Source organism: Castanea sativa, chromosome 3, assembly GCF_040712315.1.
Source record: "Castanea sativa cultivar Marrone di Chiusa Pesio chromosome 3, ASM4071231v1".
Lineage (NCBI taxonomy): Eukaryota > Viridiplantae > Streptophyta > Magnoliopsida > Fagales > Fagaceae > Castanea > Castanea sativa.
In genome coordinates, this window is record NC_134015.1 from 53,771,916 (window position 1) to 53,793,934 (window position 22,019).

General features: G+C 33.4%; 2 protein-coding genes across 2 annotated transcripts; both read left to right on the plus strand.

The window, feature by feature from the left end:
- The first annotated feature begins 893 nt into the window (after window positions 1–893).
- Window positions 894–8,466, plus strand: LOC142628323 (putative apyrase 6). Its single transcript, XM_075802424.1, has 8 exons — window positions 894–1,660; window positions 2,558–2,670; window positions 3,178–3,285; window positions 4,547–4,601; window positions 6,922–7,113; window positions 7,215–7,312; window positions 7,434–7,630; window positions 7,758–8,466. Exons 1-8 carry the CDS (start codon window positions 1,078–1,080, stop codon window positions 8,023–8,025), a joined length of 1,614 nt encoding a protein of 537 aa, XP_075658539.1. The 5' UTR covers window positions 894–1,077; the 3' UTR covers window positions 8,026–8,466.
- Window positions 8,467–15,416: 6,950 nt separating this feature from the next.
- Window positions 15,417–20,860, plus strand: LOC142629356 (uncharacterized). The gene is made up of 7 exons (XM_075803325.1): window positions 15,417–16,003; window positions 17,387–17,458; window positions 17,978–18,036; window positions 18,196–18,352; window positions 18,741–18,821; window positions 19,037–19,126; window positions 20,427–20,860. Exons 1-7 carry the CDS (start codon window positions 15,704–15,706, stop codon window positions 20,544–20,546), a joined length of 879 nt encoding a protein of 292 aa, XP_075659440.1. The 5' UTR covers window positions 15,417–15,703; the 3' UTR covers window positions 20,547–20,860.
- The last annotated feature ends 1,159 nt before the right edge of the window (window positions 20,861–22,019 follow it).

Sequence of the window (22,019 nt, forward strand, 5' to 3'; positions counted from 1 at the left end):
AGAGATGATAGTGAGTTTTCACGTATTCATAGAATTTTGAAGGCTTTTCTCAATTTTCCTATCAAATCCACTATAAAGGACATTAAAAATCGCAATCCCTCTATGTTACATTTCTCATACTCATAATTTTTTGTGCAATTTGTTTTCATGATCATCTTCACATGTTCATGCATCGAAACACTTCGTTTGTTTTTAGCGCATAAAACATAATCAAAATTTTTGGAGTTTAGTGTGCACCAAAAAAAAAAAAAAAATTTGTATGCAGCCAAAAATGTTTTTCTAAATTTCACATACCCAACAACAAATAAACCCCATATTACAAATGCTTTCTAACTTATCTGTAAAATCACAACTAAAGACAAGAAAATAAGCCAGTTTTATATAAACTTGCCAAAAGTTTGTTTTTTATCTCTAGACTTTAAGATTTTTTTTTTCTTGTCCCTTTAGACTGCTCCCATTTCGCTCACCACTACTACGGGTATTACTTGTGCTTTATTTTCCTCTGGGTATTAAGATGTTTTAGTTTGCCAAATTATTTTTTGCTTGTTCATAGATTCGGCAACAATTCGAAAGGTTAACCTATTTAAAAATCTCCGAATCTACACTTATTTTCAATTTCCCCGAATCATTTTGCCGGTTATTACGCCCTTCCTCGTTTTTGGGTATTTAGGTAAAAAAAAAAAAATTATTTTATACACTTAAATTTTATCAAAAGTTGTTTTCTTTTCCTAAACAATTAGCCTATTTTTGTATTAAAACTTGATCAAAATAGTATTTTATTTATTTTCAAATTAAAAAAAAAAAAAAACTCTAACGTATTCATTGCTGTCACACTAACGCGTAAAAGCCGTAACCAAAGCGAAAAAGCTTCCTCTTCCAAAATAACAAAAGAAAGTGAAAACAGATAGGAGGATCAAACACAAACACAATCAGAATCAGACTCAGATAGAGAGGGCGAATCCATTTGATTTCTTAGCTCTCTCTGTCTTCTCTAACCCTAACAATTTCATTCTTTCTTTATATATCTTTCAAATCTCACATGAATCTATATCCATTCTCGCCAATTCCCACTCTTTGATGCGAAGATCGAATGCCACTAAGCCCAATAAAATGGATCCGATTCAGCTCCCGATCCGACCCATAACCCGATCGAACCTCTTCCCTCGGAACTCCAATTCCAAGCCCACAAAGTCCATTTCCGTCTTGATTCTCTCTCTGGTCTTCGTCTCTCTCGCTCTGTTACTCTCTTACGTGTTAGTCTTCGGGAAAACAACGAAAGCGAGTAAAAGAAAGTACGGGATCGTGATCGACGGTGGGAGTACCGGGACCCGGATCCACGTTTTCGGGTACCGGGTCGAGGGTCAAGTTCCGGTGTACGATTTTGGGAGAACCGGGTTGGCGTCCATGCGGGTCAGGCCTGGGTTGTCGGCCTTTTCGGATGATCCGGATGCGGCGGGCGGGTCGCTGAGGGAGCTTGTGGAGTTTGGGAAGGGGAGAGTTCCGAGGGAGCATTGGGGAGACACTGAGATTCGGCTCATGGCTACTGCGGGGCTCCGGTTGCTCGATTCGGAGCTCCAGGAGAGGATTCTCGGGTCGTGTAGACAGGTTTTGAGGTCTTCTGGGTTTAAGTTTAAGGACGATTGGGCTTCGGTTATTACCGGTAATGCCACTCATTCTTTTACTAAGCAATTAGGGTAATTGGTAAAGTTTCTTGTTGGTGAAGAAAACTACATGTTTTTGTGTTTAGGGTAACTGGTAAAGTTTCTTGTCGACCAAGAAAACATGAAAAAAAACAAATATGATGATTTAGGTTCAAAATATTTGTTAACAATGAATTGTTACTCATTACACTTGTGTGATGGCCAATTGTATTTAATATATGATACGGCCCAATTTTAAAGAAATTTCATTGGAAAAGTTAAGTAGAGGTTCAGATTAATCCAAGAATTTCTAAGGTGTTTAACTCTTTATTCTGTTAATAGTGCTGTTTAAATGAATGAGCTTACAACTGTAGTGGTCCATTGATTTGATGACATTGATACCATTCTTTATGCTTATGATTGAAAATTGGGTTGCATGAATGGTTCATTGAGCCTCTAAATAGCAATGTCAGAACCAAAGGACAGTTAATAAGCTAAACTAGGAAAAAGTGGGTCTGTTTGTGGAGTAAAGAGCGGTTTTAAATGAAAACACACACAAAAGAAAAATGATGTATGGCTATGTGTTGTTAAGAAATAATTGTTTTTTTAAAATGGGAAAAAAAGGTGCATTTTCAAATGGCAGCTCATGGATTAGTTTTGATAAATTGCCAGAAAATTGCATTTTTACGGTAACACATTTTTTGCAGATTTTTCCAAATGCTTAATTGTATTATTTTTAAACATGTTTTTAAAATGCAACTTTGAATTGCTATTTTTTAAAGAGGACACTTAAAAAAATCTGGGTATCATATGCCTATAAATGCTGTTAGTAAATCTACCCTAGTGCCACAAATTTTGCTTTGCTTTGCTTTACTTCCTAGCTAGAAGCTTAATGCTGAATGATGTGTTTGTATTAGGCTCTGATGAGGGGATATATGCTTGGGTTGTTGCAAACTATGCTCTTGGGACTCTAGGAGGTGATCCCTTACAGACAACTGGGGTTATTGAACTTGGTGGGGCTTCTGCTCAGGTTTAGTTCTTTTCCCCCTACTTTAAGTGTTTTCGAAATGTTTAGAACTTTGTTGGTAGTATTTTAAATTTTGTCCCATACCAACATGCCATTTCCACTGCAATAGAATTGCTAGTCATTCAAGCAAACAAGTTGTTTGTGATGGCATTGCTGTTCTATAGTATGCACCTTTTATATTTGGAAAAAAAGTGGTTAGCGAATATATTTGAGCAACCTAACTCTAGAGGACAAGAATTTGTCATTCTATTGATATGCTGTGTGAAATGCAAAAGTTCATTGATTTGGTCCCATCTAGTACTTCATGCTAGAATTAGTTTAAAAAGCTGAAACTAAAGAGTTAGTGCAACTTGGTTTCATGCCTCAACTAGTAATTTATTTGTTCTATTTATATCCTATTGCAGTGCTTCTGAATGAATTTTATTTACTCTGCTTGGTTTTGGAAGTTGAGAAGCATGGAAATATTTGATGAGATCATTACTTAGAATATCTGGTTTGATTTTATTTCAGGTTACCTTTGTTTCAAGTGAGTCAGTCCCTCCGGAGTTTTCACATTCTGTTAGATTTGGCAATATTACATATAATCTCTACAGCCACAGTTTTCTTCAATTTGGACAGGTATCCTTCATTTCTATATCAAATTTTAAACAGTATGACATGTGTTCTTTCTATTATATTATCTGCCAGTGTTACTGTTTTGTAATTCTTAGGATATCTATCTTATTATACATCCTGTGTATATGAGGTAGTTCCTCTTCATTGATAAAATTTAATTACTTATAAATTAAAAAAATTATATTATGTACCAGTGGTCTGAATTTCTCATTATACTTTTACTTTTCTCTTGTACTATTTCTTATGGTGAGATATTTAGGTATTTCTTCCTCTTTGTACTAAGACTTTATTCTGTAATTGGTCAACTAATAAGATCTTAACTGGGTGCTGCCACAGTAACAATTTTTTTTAGAAACCTGGCCTGTAAATGTGATGACCTGACTAGTATGCTAATCATAACTGTTGTGAGCAGGAGGCCCACCAGTTCCATTAAAATTTTGCATCAATCTTGCCAATATTGTGAAAATCGGGATATTTTTATTTATATAAAAAAGTGAAAATTTGGGGTGTTCTTGGGTGAAAGATAAGAGAAATTTGATTGATTGAATTTAATCATGTTGAACAGATCTGGTGATTTTGTTGGTTCAATGAAAAATTCAGAATCTTTGGGAGATGGTTTTTTGTTTTGGGTAATAGTGGTTAGATGACAAGGTCTGAGAACAAATGTGTTTCTCTTTATTTCAACTTTTTTACCCTCTCCCATTGGTGGAAATCAATATAGATCTGCTTCCTTATTGTTATTTTGCGTTGTCTTCCATTTGATCTAAATTAATATCATTGACTGCTAGACTTCTTGTCATTATTAATTTTGTTAGTTATGATTAAGGAGATGTTTAAGAGCTAAAAAATTTAAACGTTGTATGCAGTTTGCTAGACTTTCATTTTATACAATTGGTAGGTGTATCTTGTAAAAACTTGCCTTATGTTTAAATGGAGGGAGAGGAGGGGAGTTGGCTGGAATATTCAGACATACCCTAGGTTTTGGTTCTATAACCTTCCCCAAACATACCAAAGTCATGTGTTTAAGTATGTTGTCAGCTTCATTGTCCAAACTTTGAAAATATCATACCTTCTAACAGATTTTATTATTTTTTGTTTAGTTTTTAGCAAACTACAAAATGTAATTGTGGTTATAGATTTTACCCTGCTCAGTTGCTTCTAATTGCAGTAACCTTATTGTGAATGCTTTGGAGTTTTTCATATTGATTTTCATTGAGGTGCTACTATATACTTTGGAGAGCTTGTAACCTTTCTTCTTTTGCAGAATGCTGCCTTTGACTCATTAAGGGGATCACTTATTTCAGGAGACTTGAACTTGGGTAAATAACAATGCTTTTGCTTCGTGCTCTTTTTTTTTTTTTGATAAATAATATTTTTCTTGGTAAAAGAAGAGAATTTATGTAGGCAGGGCATGCACACAAAACTCTTTCAAAGAATAGTAAAACAAAACAGAATTATAGTCTAAAGAAAGAGTCTGAAATTTACAAGTGAATGCCTATCAATAACACCCATGCACCAAGACCATTCAAACAGTCTTCTTCACAAATGAAGATTTCAGTTCAACACTTGAAACCTCCATCCCATTAAAAGTGCGGTTGTAGCTCTTCCTTCAAAGCACCCATAAAAGATGAGGGGGTCATATTCCACACAAGATAGCTGCCATTTTTTCCAAACCAATTCCTCCATCCAAAGAAGAGTTTTGCAACGGTCTTAGGCATCACCAAGTGAACCCTTCATATAGAGAGAGCTTGGGACCACGACTTTTGAGCTACATCAACAATGCAATCATAAATGGTACATACTGTGGCCATTAAATCTACACATACAACATTGGTCCACTAGAGTTATGCCTTTGTTGTTTGTGAAAGGGGCGCCAACCTATAATAGTGGTTGGATTAGTGACAGGTGTATTTGAATATAGTTTTTTCCTAAGGTGGTTAGCAGTGGTTTGGGCATTGAAGCCATGGGGCTTTATTTTTGTGGTGTTTGTGGGCAAGGATTTTCACAGGTTTGTTGTCGGAGTTGAAAGATGCTCATGGTCAAGGTTAGTGGTGACAAATTATGGGTATTTGCTGGTGAAAAGTTTTGGGGCAGTGTTTTTGATTGGAGGATGCTTGGGTGATTCCGGCGGAATCATGGCTGTGTAATGTTTTTGGAGTGGTTGTGTCAGAATTTGGTTGTTGCTCTCTGTTTTCTTGGGTTTTATATTTCTTTTATTGGTGTTAAAAGATAAGAAGCTAGTGTTATCTATTAATGAGGTTGGTGGTCAAGTGGTGGTTGTTGGAGATAGGAGTCAAGTGGTGGTTGTTGGAGATAGGAGAGTAAAATAAGAGAGAAGAAGAAGAAGCAGCAGTAGAAGAAGAAAAGGGGGGAAAATAGATAGAATATTAAAATGATTTTTTTATTAATATATAATTTAAAGAGAACTTTTATATTAAAATGCTATCCTTTGCACCACATGTGATAGCATTTTCTATCCACCACATTAACAGAATGGTAATAGAATTATCGATTTGGCCATTTTCTGAAGTTTAGGGTTTTTGATTTCAAATCAAAAGGACGGGTCAGTTTGATTATTGACGAACACATCAGGGGGTCTTTGTTCATTTTCCCATAAAGTAATTGAAGTCTTTATTACCTGGCATATGCTTTGTTAGAGTTGTGTGGTTAAATGATTAAATTTACCATATCCCAATAGCTTAAACTTTTAGGACAATCGGTAATTTAACATGGTATCAGAGCAAGAGATCTTGAGTTTGATCCTTATCTCCTCCACTCTACCTCCCATTTAATATCCCATGTGTTGGGTCTCATCTATTAAGAGGAATTTGGGCTCAAACGCGAGGGGGAGTGTTAAAATTGTGTGGTTAAATTATTAAATTTAACATATCCCAATAGTTTAAGCTTTTGGGATAATCGGTAATTTAACATGCTTAATCAAATATGAAACCATGGATGCCAATTTCTCACTCAACTTATATATATGTCAAATTTGTTCGAAGTTATTTTATGTATATATTGTGAAACAAATTGAAGCAGTGCAGTAGTCATAAAACATCTAAAGATGGTTTGATTTAAGCAGATCTGAGCGGTATCTAGAACTTTTAGGTAATTAAGCGATACATGAATGCTGCCCCATATTATAGTTGACTGAAATCAGATTTTAATACATTTCAGATTAAATTTTATACACACACACAAAATACATGTTCATTCAGAATGAACTAGAAAATTTGCCCTCTTTGACAAATTGAATCTAGAAATATGCGAGGAAGAAAAGATGACATGTATTAAATCTTAAATTGACTCCTTGTTTACCTGCTATCATTTTTATTAGAAAGTTGGCTTGATTAAACAGCACAAAGAACATAAGTCTTTACTTGTCTTAAAGCCCCTACCCCAGGGGGAAGAAAAACCTCTCTTTAAACCTGGATTTGGGATTCATAATTTTTGTGCAGGTTTAATGGAAGTTTTTTAGTAGACCATATCTGATCAAAAGTATAATTTCTGCTTACTGTTTTCTGTTTCTGGTTGCTATCTTTGATTGAGAGGGTTTGGGGCATAACCACATAATGCCTCATGGTTTACAGTAGGAGGAAATTATTTTTCTTTGGTTCTGACAAGTTTCCATTGATGCAGTTGATGAATCTCTTCAAAATGGAATTTTCATAGATCCTTGTACTCCTAAGGGGTACTTGCATAACTTAGAGTCATGGAAGCTTTCTCCTGGTTCTTTGGAACAAAAGAATAGAAATTTAGTTGATCTTCAATCTAAGGGGAATTTTTCAGAGTGCAGATCTGCTGCATTAATGCTGTTACAAAAAGGAAAAGGTTAGCAATACTCTCTCAGTGATACCTTCCTGTTTCACAGAATTTCTGTTCATTCTTTTCCAAATAGTGGTGAGGATGATCATTTCTTTATCTGAACGCAGAGAAATGCTCTTACCAGCATTGCTACATAGGATCAACTTTCATACCTAAACTTCAGGGAAAGTTTTTGGCGACTGAAAATTTCTTCTATACATCGAAGGTATATAGCTAATTTGCTATTTTTTCTTGTTAGGTCAACATATCGTGTTACCATTTAGATGCAATAGTTATGTGTTTTTCTGAGTCTTTTTTTTCTCTATCTGTTGTTTCTGTTTGATTAGTTCTTTCGCTTGGGTCCAAGGGCGTATCTTTCTGAATTGACGATGGCTGGACAACGATTTTGTGGAGAAGATTGGTCAAAGTTGAAGAAGAAATACCATTCATTTAAAGGGGAAGATTTGCTGCACTATTGCTTCTCTTCAGCATATATTGTGGCCCTACTTCATGACAGTCTTGGAATTTCTTTGGATGATGAAAGGTACTTTCCTGGCTTTACCACTGGGCAGATTATGCTCCTTTAATGGCACACTTGTGTGCATTTGTGTACGTATGGCTGTATGTTTGCAGTAAGTTGAATCATATTGATTGGAGTTTTGGTTGACCAGGATTGGGGTTGCTAATCAGGTGGGAAATATTCCACTTGATTGGGCTTTAGGAGCTTTCATCCTACAGAGCACAGCTAGCTTGGAGTTAGAGCAAGCTGACTGGATCTCTAACATTATTAGTGATGAATCACCTACACTGCTTTCTATAATTGCTATCTTTGTTATTTTGATGTTTACGGCATGGTCTGTATCAAAGTGGAGGAAGCCCCAGTTGAAGACGATTTATGATCTAGAGAGAGGACGGTATGTAGTTACCCGGGTCAAATGATATTGATTGCTTATCCAAAAGTTTCCACGAGGGGACTTGGTAAATTGCTCATCCACAAGGGCGCTGAACCTAGTCCCTGCTTTTGCAATCAGGAAGAAAAGGCTGTGTAACTGTGATACATTTAAATTAGTTTATGCTTCCTGATTATGCCCTAAGTCACGTGGATGGGAACTGAATATAAATGTGGGGGTATTGGTACAGAATATAAAGTAATGTTTTATGGGGAACTAGGGTAGATCATATTCCCTTTTTGTATGTAGTGGGAATCCAAAACCTCAGTTTTTTATATTTAATCCTTATACCAAATGCTTCATCATTACCCAAACTAGATGTCTACCAGGTTAGGTAAAATAGTAGGGCTATGGTACAAGGATCATTTTTTTTTTAAGTGGTACAAGGACCATATTCCCATTTTGTATTTAGTGGGAATTAAAAATCTCAGTTTTTTATTTTATTTTTTATTTTTTTCATCTAATTTTATCCCTTACCAAATGCTTGATCATTTCCCAAATTAGAAGTCTACAATTTTGTACTCTTTGTTTTGGTTTATGCTTTTTTATGCATAAAACAGTTTTTAAAATATACATATTTCTTATAAAAAGAAAAAGAAAAAAAGAAGTTTACAAGTTTAGGTTAAAAATCAGGGTAGGGATGGCCATGAGTAGGGTATGGATCGGGTATACTCATACCCTACCCAAAAAGTTTGCCCATGGATGCTCGAATATCAATACTCATTAGTATCTATACTTGAATTTTACTTAAATATATTATTCATAGATATCCATACCTTACTCGAAACTTGATACACTTTTTTTTTTTTTTAAATCCAAAACATTTTACTTAAAAACACAATACACACCGAACAAAAACCTGAAAAAATCTCCTTCTCCTTCTCCTTCAATGGCGTCCTTAGAATTTGTAGACGATAGCTTCTGAGCCCGAGTCTAAAAGGTGTTCAGATCCCTCACATCCTCAAAATCATCATCGTGGTCACTCACTGACAGTGAGGTCGAGTGACAAGAATGGAGGCGAGATACTAATGACACACGCGATCGCGACGACACGTCGTGCTCATCGGCATTCGACGAGTGCTTTAAGAAACACCAAAGAGCTTTGCAAAGATAGTTTCGTAGAGAGCTTGATAACTAAATCGACGATACGGATGAACAGTCTGATCAGTCATTTAGAGGCGGAGATGCTGATATAGACGAATGGGAAATCAAATCTTCGATCGGCACCCCACTCTCAACCGAACAACAATAATATTTTTCTAGTGAGGTATTTCCCATGCCGTTGGGAAACGACGGCCCGGATGAACAGTCTGATCGGTTTGTTTCTTTTCATTTTGCATAATTTTGATTTTAACTTATCTGTTATTTTTTGAGGTTTTCGTTCGGTGAGGAGGTTTTTTTTTTTTAATTATAAATACGGGTCGGGTTTGGATAATATCCATACCCTACCCGATTAAGCTCTACCCATGAAGAACCAGGTATTACCCAAAACATTTGGATCGGGTAGGGTTGGATATCCATTACCCAATGGGTATGGCCATCCCTAAACCAAGGTGTTGTTTCTATGGCGAAAGTTGGAACCCCCCCCCCCCCAACCCTCTCTCTCTCTCTCTCTCTCTCTCTCTCTCTCTCTCTCTCTATATATATATATATATATATATATATATATATATATTATGAAAATGTTGTGTGCAAGCTTGTTTAATCAGTTTATCCATGTGGCCGTGTGATTCATTATCATTAATTCTTATTGGTTGATTCAAAAATTACTCAGAATTAGAGTTTATTCAGTTTGACATGTGATTTTGGAATCACTGAATCATTTTTCTTAAAATATTAATCTTTTTCTTTACGGACAAGGGTGGACATCAACCAGAGGGAAGCCCAATTTAATCATCGGAGCTTCGTCTATGGAAGACTTATTCAATTCTCATGTTTTCATGGATTTGTCACACATTTGATAAGGTGGTTGTGTAATGTGTACACCTAATTGTATTAGCCAATTTATATAGTTCGGGTGAGAGTGGAATTATTATTATTCTTCGTTTGCAATGTGGTGAATGGTTGTTACGAGCTTTTAAGTCATGGTCCGATTGTGTCGTTGTGTTGGCCTTTGATGCATAGCTTAAACCGTACCCTAGGAACAAAGGGATAGGGTAACTAATTACTTGGGTGGGACATTGCTTAGAGTTTAATGTTTAAACTATGCATGAAGAGCGATTTCATCATTTCTTTTTATTTGTTTATGTATTTCTTTGGCCGTAATGTGAAACATTTGGACGCAAATTGTGGAATGTTCAACAAAAAGATTAACTTAAAGTCTTAAACAAATAAAAGGGGAAAAAGATTTAGGCAGAATTTAGTTAAAAGTCACTCTCATCCATTAAAGAGATTGCTTTTTCATGGCCATTAATCAAAGCCTATTTTTAATACATAGATAATAAAGTACCCACAAACTATTTATGGTTAGCCTCCTATTTTGACATCTCTAAAACTATTGGCTCTATATCAAGATCATGCTATATTGCTGTTTATTGTAGTTCATCTACCTTATACTTTCCTCATGGATACTATATTTAGTGCAATGAACACGGTCTATATACTTAATAACTTCGTTTGTAACATGAATGGATGGCAATGAAAACAACCCATTTATGGTAATTTTTATTGTTTTATATATATATATATATATATATTGGTAAATTGTAAATTATACCCCTAAAGTTTGGGAATGATTGAATTTTACACCCTAAAGTTTCAGAATTTGAATTTTATCCCTAAATTTGGGTGATGTTTGGATTTTACACCCAACGTTTCAAAATTTAGATTTTACCCCTATAGAGTATTTGGATTTTACTCTTTAAAGTTTTGGAGTGTTTGGATTTTACATTCTAAAGTTTCAGAATTTGGGCTGTAAAATTCAAACAATCCTAAACTTTAAGGGGTAAAATCCAAATTCTGAAAAGTCAAAGTATAAATTAAGGGATTTTACACTATTGTTTTATATATATATTTTGGTAAATTGTAAATTATACCCTTAAAGTTTCAGAATTTTGAATTTTATCTCCTAAATTTTGGTAATGTTTAGATTTTACACCCCAATATTTCAAAATTTGGATTTTATCCCTTATATTTTAGGAATATTTGGATTTTACTTTCTAAAGTTTTAGAGTATTTGAATTTTACACTCTAAAGTTTCAGAATTTGGGGTGTAAAATTCAAACAATCCTAAACTTTAAGGGGTAAAATTTAAGTTCTGAAACGTCAAAGTGTAAAATTCAAAAACCCTAATCTTCAAAAGGTAAAATTTAAAATTTGAAATTTTAGGGTGTAAAATCTAATTACCCCAAAACTTGAAGAGTATAATTTGCAATTTACTTTTTTTTTTTTTTTTTTTTTTTCAATTCCTCTTCCATTGACTTGATTTTATGTCATGTCCATAAAGATTGTTTGTTCATGGTAATTCCTGATGTACATGAATGAATTGCCATGAGTACAATTCATTTATAGTGATTTCATGGTTTTCAAAAAGTGCTGTAATATCACTCAAATGCGAAATTGCATTATATTGTAGAAGAAATCGTATGACACACCCATAAAGATGGTTGTTCGTGGCAATTCACTAGTCCATGGACTTTGAATCGTGGTGAAACACGGTCTGTCATTGTCAATGGTAACTTCACAAGTTCATGGTCTGAAACTTCCTAAAAGTTCAAAAGACAATAATATAGAGAGAGAGAGAGAGAGAGAAAAGCAGTGTTTTGTACCACTTTGTCAAGCACGGTAACTTTTTTTTTTTTTTTTTGGAGAATTGGAAAGAACACGTCATGGCACACGTCAGATTTGGGGATACTCTTTTCTTTTTTTTTCTTTTTTTTTCGGTAATGTGTTTTTAAAGGCTTTGCCTTTTCCGACTGCTTCTTCTTCTCTTTTTTACGAAGACAATTTCCTCATAAATCTTGCGCAATATCACGTCTATTATAAGATGCAAATCTTAAAATATAGAAATGTTATTGGCTATATTCTTTTATGGGAAGTGTTTATTACACACTTGTGTGGATCCACACAAGTGTGTAATATATATATTTTAGAAAAAGTAAAATTTTTTCTGTAAGAATAAATGTTGTGATAATTTACTTTTCATTTATTTCATACATATCAATATTATGTCAAATGAATGATATATTTTTAAGGGTGAAGCTTGTCTTTAGTGTAATTGTGCATTTGACACGATACAATGTGGATACGTGTTTAGTCTTGAGTATTTGTTTGTATTGTATCATGTTCAATGTACGAATACACTGAACATAAGCTGTATCCTAGTTTTAATATATCAAGTTATATTTTAGTATTTTATATAAATTTAAAATTGAAATAATTTATTAATGAAATAGACATTGGATTATGATCAAGTTGAGATTATGCAAACATAGAAAGCATAACAAGACAATATAATTTAAAAAAATTAATTTTATCAATAAACTAGTTCAATATAAAATTAAATTAGTTATTATAACATTAACAATATCATGTATTTAAAACAGAGAAAAGGACATAGGATGGTGAATTTTCATATAGAAGGAAGAAAAAGAAATCATAGATATTTGCAAGTTGTAAGTCTTTTCTTTCTCTGGCACATTTATTAATTGATGGAAACAATGGTGTGAAACACAAAATTGGTTGGTTCAATTGGGGCCAGCCTTTTGGCCTCCTAATAAATAAATATAAGGATACTGAAAAACTGGTGGCTATTAAGAAATGAAAGAAGACGGTCAAAGGACTAGAAAATCATCAAAATGAAACATCTACAGCAAATTATAAATTGCCATCACCAATAATAAATATATACATTAGTAAAACTTGGAAAAAGTCTTCTCGAATATTACAAAGACTGCTTCCCTGAAAGAGCAAGGTACTAGTCCATTTTGTCGCTTGGCTGATTGGGTCTTCACTTTCTACTTTCTTGTGTCACTGGGGCCATGCCCTCTCTAATTATTGTGATTTTTGTGAGTGTCACTTACTCCACTTTAAATTTACCAATTGGTTCCCCCATTAAAGCAAGGAATGAGACTTCAATCTTATTACTTTTTTTTTTGTTTGATAGGATACTTCAATTGTATTACTTTAACACGTCATGAGATTTACCACCACACACTCTTAGTGTGGTGGTCACTTTACAAATATAAGTACTTATAAAGTGTGTGGGACAAAGGCTGGAGATTCAAATCTCCGGGAAGGAGTTTTATACATACATACACACACACACACACACACATATATATATATATTTATACACTTAAATTAGATTATAGTAAAATTTCAATTTTATATATATAAAAAAATCACAAAATTATCAAAAAAGAAAATAAATCAAGCCAAATTTGAGGTCCTCATACCCCTATTAAGATTAATATATCGAGTCTTACAACAAGTGGGTCTTCATATTTTCATTAACCTCAAGTGGTTGGTCTAATAGTTTCTAAACTTCACGTAATTCATGAATTTTTATATTTAAATTTCCTAACCGATATTTTGGAGTCAACATTATGAGATTCCTCTCTATAATTATTCTATGCGTGTGAGGGACTATGTAACTGAGAGAATAGTAAGTGATTTCTAGACACCCCCGTTAAAAGAAAAGTAATAATTATTGTTAGATGAAATTGCAAATGGCAAAGGCCCATAGCAATATTATCAATTTCATTGTCTTGCAAATAATGAAGTGGTCTTTTGAGCTGTATGAAATGGATTTAGAAGCTGTAACACAGATAAGATGTTTGAATTGTAGCTTATGTATCTCAAAAAAGAAAATCCAAATATATGAGGTTGATAATCACCATAATAGACCATTGCCTTTGCTTAGCCAATTCCATAATAAATTGGCATGTGGCAAGAGGCTGAAACCAATCACAAAATTTAAAGCCTTGATTGGCAAACATTGGAGGTGGCAATGGGTGGAGGCGAGTCGGTTCTGGCCAGTCAAAAAGTATACTCTCCTATTTATTGCAAATCCTAATCCAACACCAGAATGTGTCACATCCAAATATAAACACAATAGAATTAGTAATTCCTTTTGAATATTATCTTTTTTCCATTGGCCACCTAATCAAAAAATTCTAAAAAGATAAAGCTATCTTCATAATTCTCCCAATTTAATTCAAAGCAAGAATATCCCCACTACAAGTCTTATCTGTATATGCATTAAACTATTAAACAACATCGACAATTATCCTTTCCCCAATAATAATAATAGTTAGATATTAAAAAAAAGGGATAAATTGTACATTTCATCTTAAATATGGTACAATTGCAATATTCCCTAAACTTCACAACTTAAAATGTCTTTTTTCAAAATACGTATATATATTATTTATTTACTTATTTTATGTTTCATCTTAAATATTGGTAATTTATAGTTAGGATTTTCCTTAAATTTAACAACAAAAAGTCAAATTTATAACATACATACACATTTTTCAAAAAAATTATAATTTTTCTATTAAATGCCACAAAAATCCTAACAGTAGATGTAAAGTGTTTATTATCAAGTTAAATGAATACATAACACTCCAAAAACCATGCAACTCAATGAAATCCTCCTAATAGGAAGAACTTGATTTCAATCCTCCTATATTAAAGTATTAATTAACAACTGTTTTTTATATTATTATTTTAGATAATTTCAAACTATAGCGTCCGCACTTGATGATAGTTTTTTATTATCATGCCAAATACCAATTAGTTTTTTGGTGTAGGCGATGATCAAATACCAAATCTCTTACTAAACAATAAAATTTTTACTAATTAAATTAACTGAAACCAACTAATTACCAACAATTAAAAGAGGACATTACACAATTTTGAAGATTTTATTATTATTATTAAAGATAGAGAAGGAGAAATACAGTTTTGAAGTTTAAATTTAAAACAACATTAATAACTTACCATAATTAAAGGACAAAAAAATATAATTTGATTTTTTTTTATTTATCAATAACAGTCAGTAACAATCTGCCGTTTAAGATTTGCTGTGAAAATATTATAGACATAACATTTTTTTTTATTTTCTATATATATATATAAATTAAAATATTACTAATTACCAACTTTTTAAAATACGGCATTACACAATTTTGAATTTTAAAACGAAATTTGAAAACAAAATTAGTAATTGACCATAATTAAAGGACAAAAAAATAAATTAATTTTTTAAAAAGAAAAGAAAGGGACAAAGAAGAAGAGAAAGAAAAACAATTGGGTCCTCTTGGTTTGGTCATTGGTGGGCTGTTTACGCGGCAATGGGATGATTATGAAAAGACAGAAATGCCCTCAAAGCCGTTGGAAACAAGTTATAGCAATTTTACTTTAGCAAACCCCCCTGTTGACGATCGGTGAAACCGAAGACACATATCTCATCATATAAATACTACCCCCACTCCTCATTTTCGTCAAATCCCAAAACCACGCCAATAAAACCAATTCCCCCAAGAAAAACATTTTCCCAGAAAACGCGTAAACCAAGGCAAAAGCCAAAAAAAATCTCTCCCTTTCTCTCGGGTATAAGCTTTTTATACATATTTTCAGATCAAATTTCTAGGGCTTTTTGAAAGAACAAAAACATTTGGGGTTTTTAGAGAGAGAAAGAAAGAGAGAGAGAGAGAGAGAGAATGAGTGATCACTTGGTGTTGTACGTGGACCGTCTGGTTCGTCCAGGTGAGGAGGTTGGGAGCTCTTCTGGGCCGAGCTCAAGCCCAGAAATTGCAGGCCCATCTTGTGATCATCATGATGATCGTGATCATGGTGATGATGATGAGAGGATTGAGGTTTGTAGCGATGGGTCAGATGGAGATGGAGATGGAGATGAGGAGAAGAAGCCACTGATTGAAATGGCGGAATGTCGGATTTGTCAGGAGGAAGATAGCGTCACCAATTTGGAGAATCCTTGTGCTTGTAGTGGAAGCCTTAAGGTATAATCGCTTATTTCAAATGGGGTTTTGTTGAATTTGGGTTTTTTTTAGGTATTTGAAATGGGTTTGTACCCTATAATGTTTAGATTACATGTGATTGTTGAATTTTGTGTTATCAAGTTCACAATTTTATTGAATTGGACCAACCTTGGGGAGTCCAAAGGACCCTTTTTTTTTTTATATAAGGGTTACATAAGTATAGGCTTTGTTGGTAAATTGTTGTGGAATTGGAATTTATTATATGACATGGGTATTAGAAGAATGAGTAGTGTTTGTGTTTTATAGGTTAGAATAGGATGTGTTATTGTCGAAAATGTGTGTGTTTGGTTGGTTGGTTGGTCGGTCTGTGGGAGATGAAAATTCAGTTTATGGAAAACAAGGCGGGAAAAGGCCAAAAATTCGGAAGTTAGGAAATGAATTTGCTTCTAAGGAAACAAATTATTAGAATTTTGATTTGTTATTGTTGTTATTATTATTGTTTTTTGTATATATAGAGGCACTGTGGTTATTTGTTTTCCAAGCTTGTTGAAATTCTCAAGTCCATTTAGTTGATTCGGAGTGCCTCCGTGGATGGTAATAGGTTTTGTAAATATGTTGTGTCATTATGAGGTTTTTCCTTATCGTTAAAATACTTATTCTTTTCAAAAAAAAGAAAAAAAACTCACTATGAGGTTACTTTTGAAAAGTTGCGGTGCTTCATCTTGGGTCGGAGTTTGCCATGCTGTATTGCATCATAAAACCTTTTTACAGGTCGCTAGAGGCGAAGCTAATGGCAATAGCTAATGGACCTTTTGCTATGATTAAGGTGTTATAGAATGTTTCTTGTCTTAAAAAAACTGCAGTCTCCAGGCAGTGAGAATTTTTTTTTTCCCCACTAATCATGCAGTTAGAAATGATTTTGGATTTGATGACAATGAATTAAGAATCATTCTTGTCCGTCCTTGTACTAATATCTGCTAGCTTGTCATTATGAGAATTTATGCAAAACTATAATGATTAAGTCAAAACAATGGCTATTCATTATCATGTTTTTTTCTTTGGGGGGGGGGGGGGGGGGAGGGGTTGGAGTGTTTTGTATGGAACACTATTGTTAGAGCTAGCAAGTCAATTCCATTGGTACTATAGTGAAATTTTTATCACTTGCAAAAAAATAATAATAAGAAGTAACAAACAGACACTAAGATACTTTATTAAGCCATGGATGCTACTAAAAAAATGTCAGGGAATGACTTATTTAAAAAAAGTGCTCTGAGAATAACAATGCTCATTCTTATTTCTAATGTTTTGTTTTTCTTTTCTTATTTATATGCAGTGAATTTGTTATTAGTTCTCTTTGCCTTTTGGTTTACTGGTATATTAATGGCTTAAATTTTTTTTCCTCAGTATGCGCATAGAAAGTGCGTCCAGCATTGGTGCAATGAGAAAGGAGATATAACTTGTGAGATCTGCCATCAGGTATGCTTTTGAATATTGCCTTTTATGCTTTGTACTATTTCCTTAGAAGCATAGATGCTTTTTAAGTTAATATTTTACAACTCTGATGGCTATGATACTTAATGTTTTTCTTCAAGGAAATCTTGAGATGAAATGAGAAAGGCACAGCATGCATTACCTTTAGAAATGTGATGATTAAAGATGCAATATAATTAGTCATGGGTTGAACCCGCTAGTTTCCTGTTGTCTTAAGAAAAATAATTTTGAACTGAAATAGAAGCCATACATTTAAACCTTTATACATATGCTTCAAAGAGTTCTTATGCGTAGTGTGGTCATACTGTACCAATTGATGTGTTAATTGCTGATGTACATTTTACCTTTAGATAAGTAGTCTACCTCTCTGTTTCCAGTGAACTTTTTTTGGTGGGGGGGTGAGGATAAAACTAGATGCTGGTGTGCTTAAGATTGTTTTGGCTGCATCTTTCTTCTATTAAAATACACTCATTGTTGATGGTGGTCTTTGCTTCTGATTTACAGCCTTATCAACCTGATTATACTGCACCACCTCGCCCTGAAGAAACTGCCATTAATATTGGGTAAGTTAAATCTTCTCATGTGTTTCCCTTTCCAAATATCTAAGTATATACTTTTGTGGTTTTTTTTTTGTTTTTATTTTTTATTTTTTTATAATTGTGTTATAGATATCAATTTGGATTTGTCTTATGAAATCTTTGGTTGATGGTTCCTTTATGTAGTGGAGGCTGGACAATATCTGGCACCCCTTTGGATCTTAGTGATCCTCGCATCTTGGCAATTGCAGAGGCAGAACGTACTTTTTTGGAAGCTGAGTATGATGAGTATGCATCCTCAAATGCCAGTGGAGCTGCATTTTGCCGTTCAGCTGCTTTGATTGTAAGCCATAAAATTTTGAACCCTTTTACTGGAACTTATATGCTGAATTCCATGAATCATCACACGGCTGCATGTGTTCAAGCTTGCACTGACTCACACACACACATATGTATAAGAAGAAGTCTCTTAACCCCATGTAGTCATGCTCATAGCTCATAAGTATATAATATTTTATGGAAAAGACGTTTCAGAGAAATGAAAAAACAAGGTGTACATGCTATGATTTTTAAGCCCTTGAAGGTGTTCCTCTTTCCAGTTTTAAAATAGTATTTACACCAAATTGCCAATTACAGTTGGTCATGGAAGTGCCATTTAAAAAAAAAAAAATTTAAATCCTATTTTTCGGATACACTATGCAGTCGAGGACTTAATTTGCTTTCTTTGGCAGTTAATCGCCCTCTTGCTCTTGCGGCATGCATTGACCATCACAGATCCTGACAGTGAAGATGACACATCTACTTTTTTCTCTGTAAGTGGAATTTGAACATGTTTTTATTTCTGTTAAAGGGCTTGCATGCTGCTGGACTATTTAGTCCTAAGGTCATTTTGTGGTTGAACGAGCTGATACATAGTTGATGTTTTGCTTCTGATTTTTTTAGTTTGTAGGTCATTGTGTGGTTAATACTAAAAAATAAATGGTCATTGTGTGGTTAAGCAAGCTGATATCAATTGGCTGTTTTGCAGCTCTTCTTGCTTCGGGCTGCTGGTTTTCTATTGCCCTGCTATATTATGGCTTGGGCCATCAGTATCTTGCAGCGTAGACGTCAAAGACAGGTCAGTTTTGCCCTTAGTTCTAGTTTTAATTGTAATTTTTTTAGTTGTTTTATTCATTATTTTAACCTATTATGCTTTTTCTCTACTGTGCTGCCTAATTAACATAAACTATTTAGCCCGTTAGGGTGAATGCCCCTAGATTACTAAACAGCTAGTTCGTGCAGGAAGGTGGGGTTAGCTTTTTTTTTAAAAGGTTCCCTATGTTACCCTAAGAAACATAGACATGGATATGGGTATGACATGGGTACCGCACCTCAAATGAAGTGTTCGTGTTTCCTAGACTGTAACTCTCTCCCCCCCCCCCCACAAAAAAAAAAGTGCTGCCTATGATAAACTATATTGGTAAATAAATATGCAATGCAAAATTTATTCATCTCTAGATAACTCTAACCAAGCCTTAGTTTCAAAAAAATTTTAGGGCTAGCTATGGATCTTCAACAAGTCAGCCACATGTATTCTTTTTCGCCATACTATTTTATCCAAAGTCATACTCTTTCATATTTTCTTAATTGTACTACTACTATTAATATTATTTTTTGATAAGTACTTCCATTAATGTTATTCTTTTGTCTTCTACTTTTTTTTTCCCTACACTTGAATCATCTCACTTTTTTAATAAGGAACCATCTCAAGCTACTCTCCCCTCATTTTTTCATCAATGGGTTCACCCCTATCTTTAAATGAACTTTCTCATTTCAAATCCCTTCTTTCCTTGTATTTCTTCTTATCCGTTTAAACATCATTTCAAATTCACATTTAGGAATATGTTGCTTCTTAACAGCCCAACATCCACCATAGAGCATAGTTGGTCATTAATAGTCTTATAAAATTTCCCCTTTTTAACTTATTAGGTGTCCTACATTCACATAATACTCTTGATATGCTTCTCTACTTCATCTACATTGCTTTATCCTATGATTCACATTCTTTTCAATCTTTTCATCTTTTTGAATTATTGATTCACAATATGGAAATCTCTCATTCCTTGATATCTCTTGATCATCAAGCTGTACCTTATCTTCATCTTTTATTTTATTATACACACACACACACACACACACACACACACACATTTTCTATACTCTGTTTTTAGTCTTACTTAATTGAAAACCCTTTGATTCTAAAGAATCTCGCCACCAAATTATTAACTTTGTCATTAGCTCTGCATCTAGTCTCATCACAAAAACATTATTGTTTGCAAAAAGCTTACATTAAGGACTTACTCTTGAGAATTTGAACATTTTTCTGTGATGCAATATGGGTTGTACTTAAATTGTTCCGTCATGATTTGGTGACACAGGAGGCTGCAGCTTTGGCAGCAACTCAAGTTGCTATTGTGCTACAGTCTGGCCAAGGTAGAGGTCTACAATTTTCAATAGCACCAGGAGCCACAATGCCTTCACACCAGGAACCTGTTTAAATTGTTGGCATTGCTACGACTCTTCATTGTTTCCTGTGCAACACGGAGTGATTCGGCAGAAGTTAGAGACGATAAAATTTCCTTTATCCAGAAAGAATAAAAATAAAAAAAGAAAAGAAAAAGGTTATATATGTGGTAAATTTTATCATGGTTAGTTGAACTAGCCATGAAATTGTTGGGTTTTTTTTTTCACCATATTTTGTATTTACCGTTTCTATTTATGTATAGATTAAATGATTAATAACACATTCCTTGGCATGAGCACCTTGAATCACCTTATTTTTATCTGGAATGTGCTGTCTTGTTCACATAAATATGTGGTTGCAACCTATTTTGTAATGATTCAATTTTATTCCTATTTTTTTTTAATAATTCAGTTTTTTGTTTTTAAATCATTCATCAAAATAAAAAAAAAGTTTTTTGTCTTAAAATCATTAGTCCCCTTTTTCTCAAAAAATAAAAAATAAAAATCATTACAGTCCCTTTTGCAGCACATAGCAATTAGTCTCAGTATTTACCCATTTTCATTCAGATTCACGTTACTGGTACTAAGAAAAATTACTAATTTTTATGCAAATAATTAATCCTTTACAATTTTGGTATAACAAGCTAATGATCGGCAGAACGAGAAATGTTATGTCTACAATATTTTCATAATAAATCTTATGTGGAGGCTGTTATTGGTGGCGTAGAAAAGTAGGCACATCTTCGCAATTGAACTCTAATAATCTTAGCTTGTTTAACATAGCTTTTACTTGAAGATGATTGTTATTTATTATCGGATTAAGACACCAATTGTTTTTACTTTTTAGTATAGGATGCGATTGAACTTTAGATTTTTTATTCAAAAAATAAGAGACTTTACGACTGATTGATGTGTCCTTAATCACAAAAATGAAAAAAATAAAAAATAAAACAAAACAATTGCAAAAGGCACTACAATTAGTTTTACTACATGAAACTTATAAACCGATATAACAATGAATATGATTGACAGATTTCAACATCTTATTAATGAATATATTTATTTCCTCTTTGTAAATGGTGACACATCAATCTATAAGTTTATTGTAGTAAAATTAATAAGGTCATGCTAACGAATGCCCTTAGGTCAATAGTTGACAATTTATTTTAGGAAAGTTTTGACACTATTTTTATGGGAAATGAAAAAAGCTATCAAAACATTAAATGTTTTTTTTTCCCATAAAAACTTTCTTTAAATAAATTGTTAATCATTGCCTTAAGGGCATCTGTTAGCAATTTCCAAATTGGTAATACCCCTAAGGAAAATAGGTCTCACAAAATGATATTTCATCAATAATAATAAATGTGATTAATGATACACACACAATTTTATTTTGTTAAAATAAAATATCTTTTAAATTATTGTTATCTCTTTCACATCTTCAAATTTTTGAGTAATATTTGAGATATTATTATTTTATTACATAGTTGTCAATTACCAATAACAGT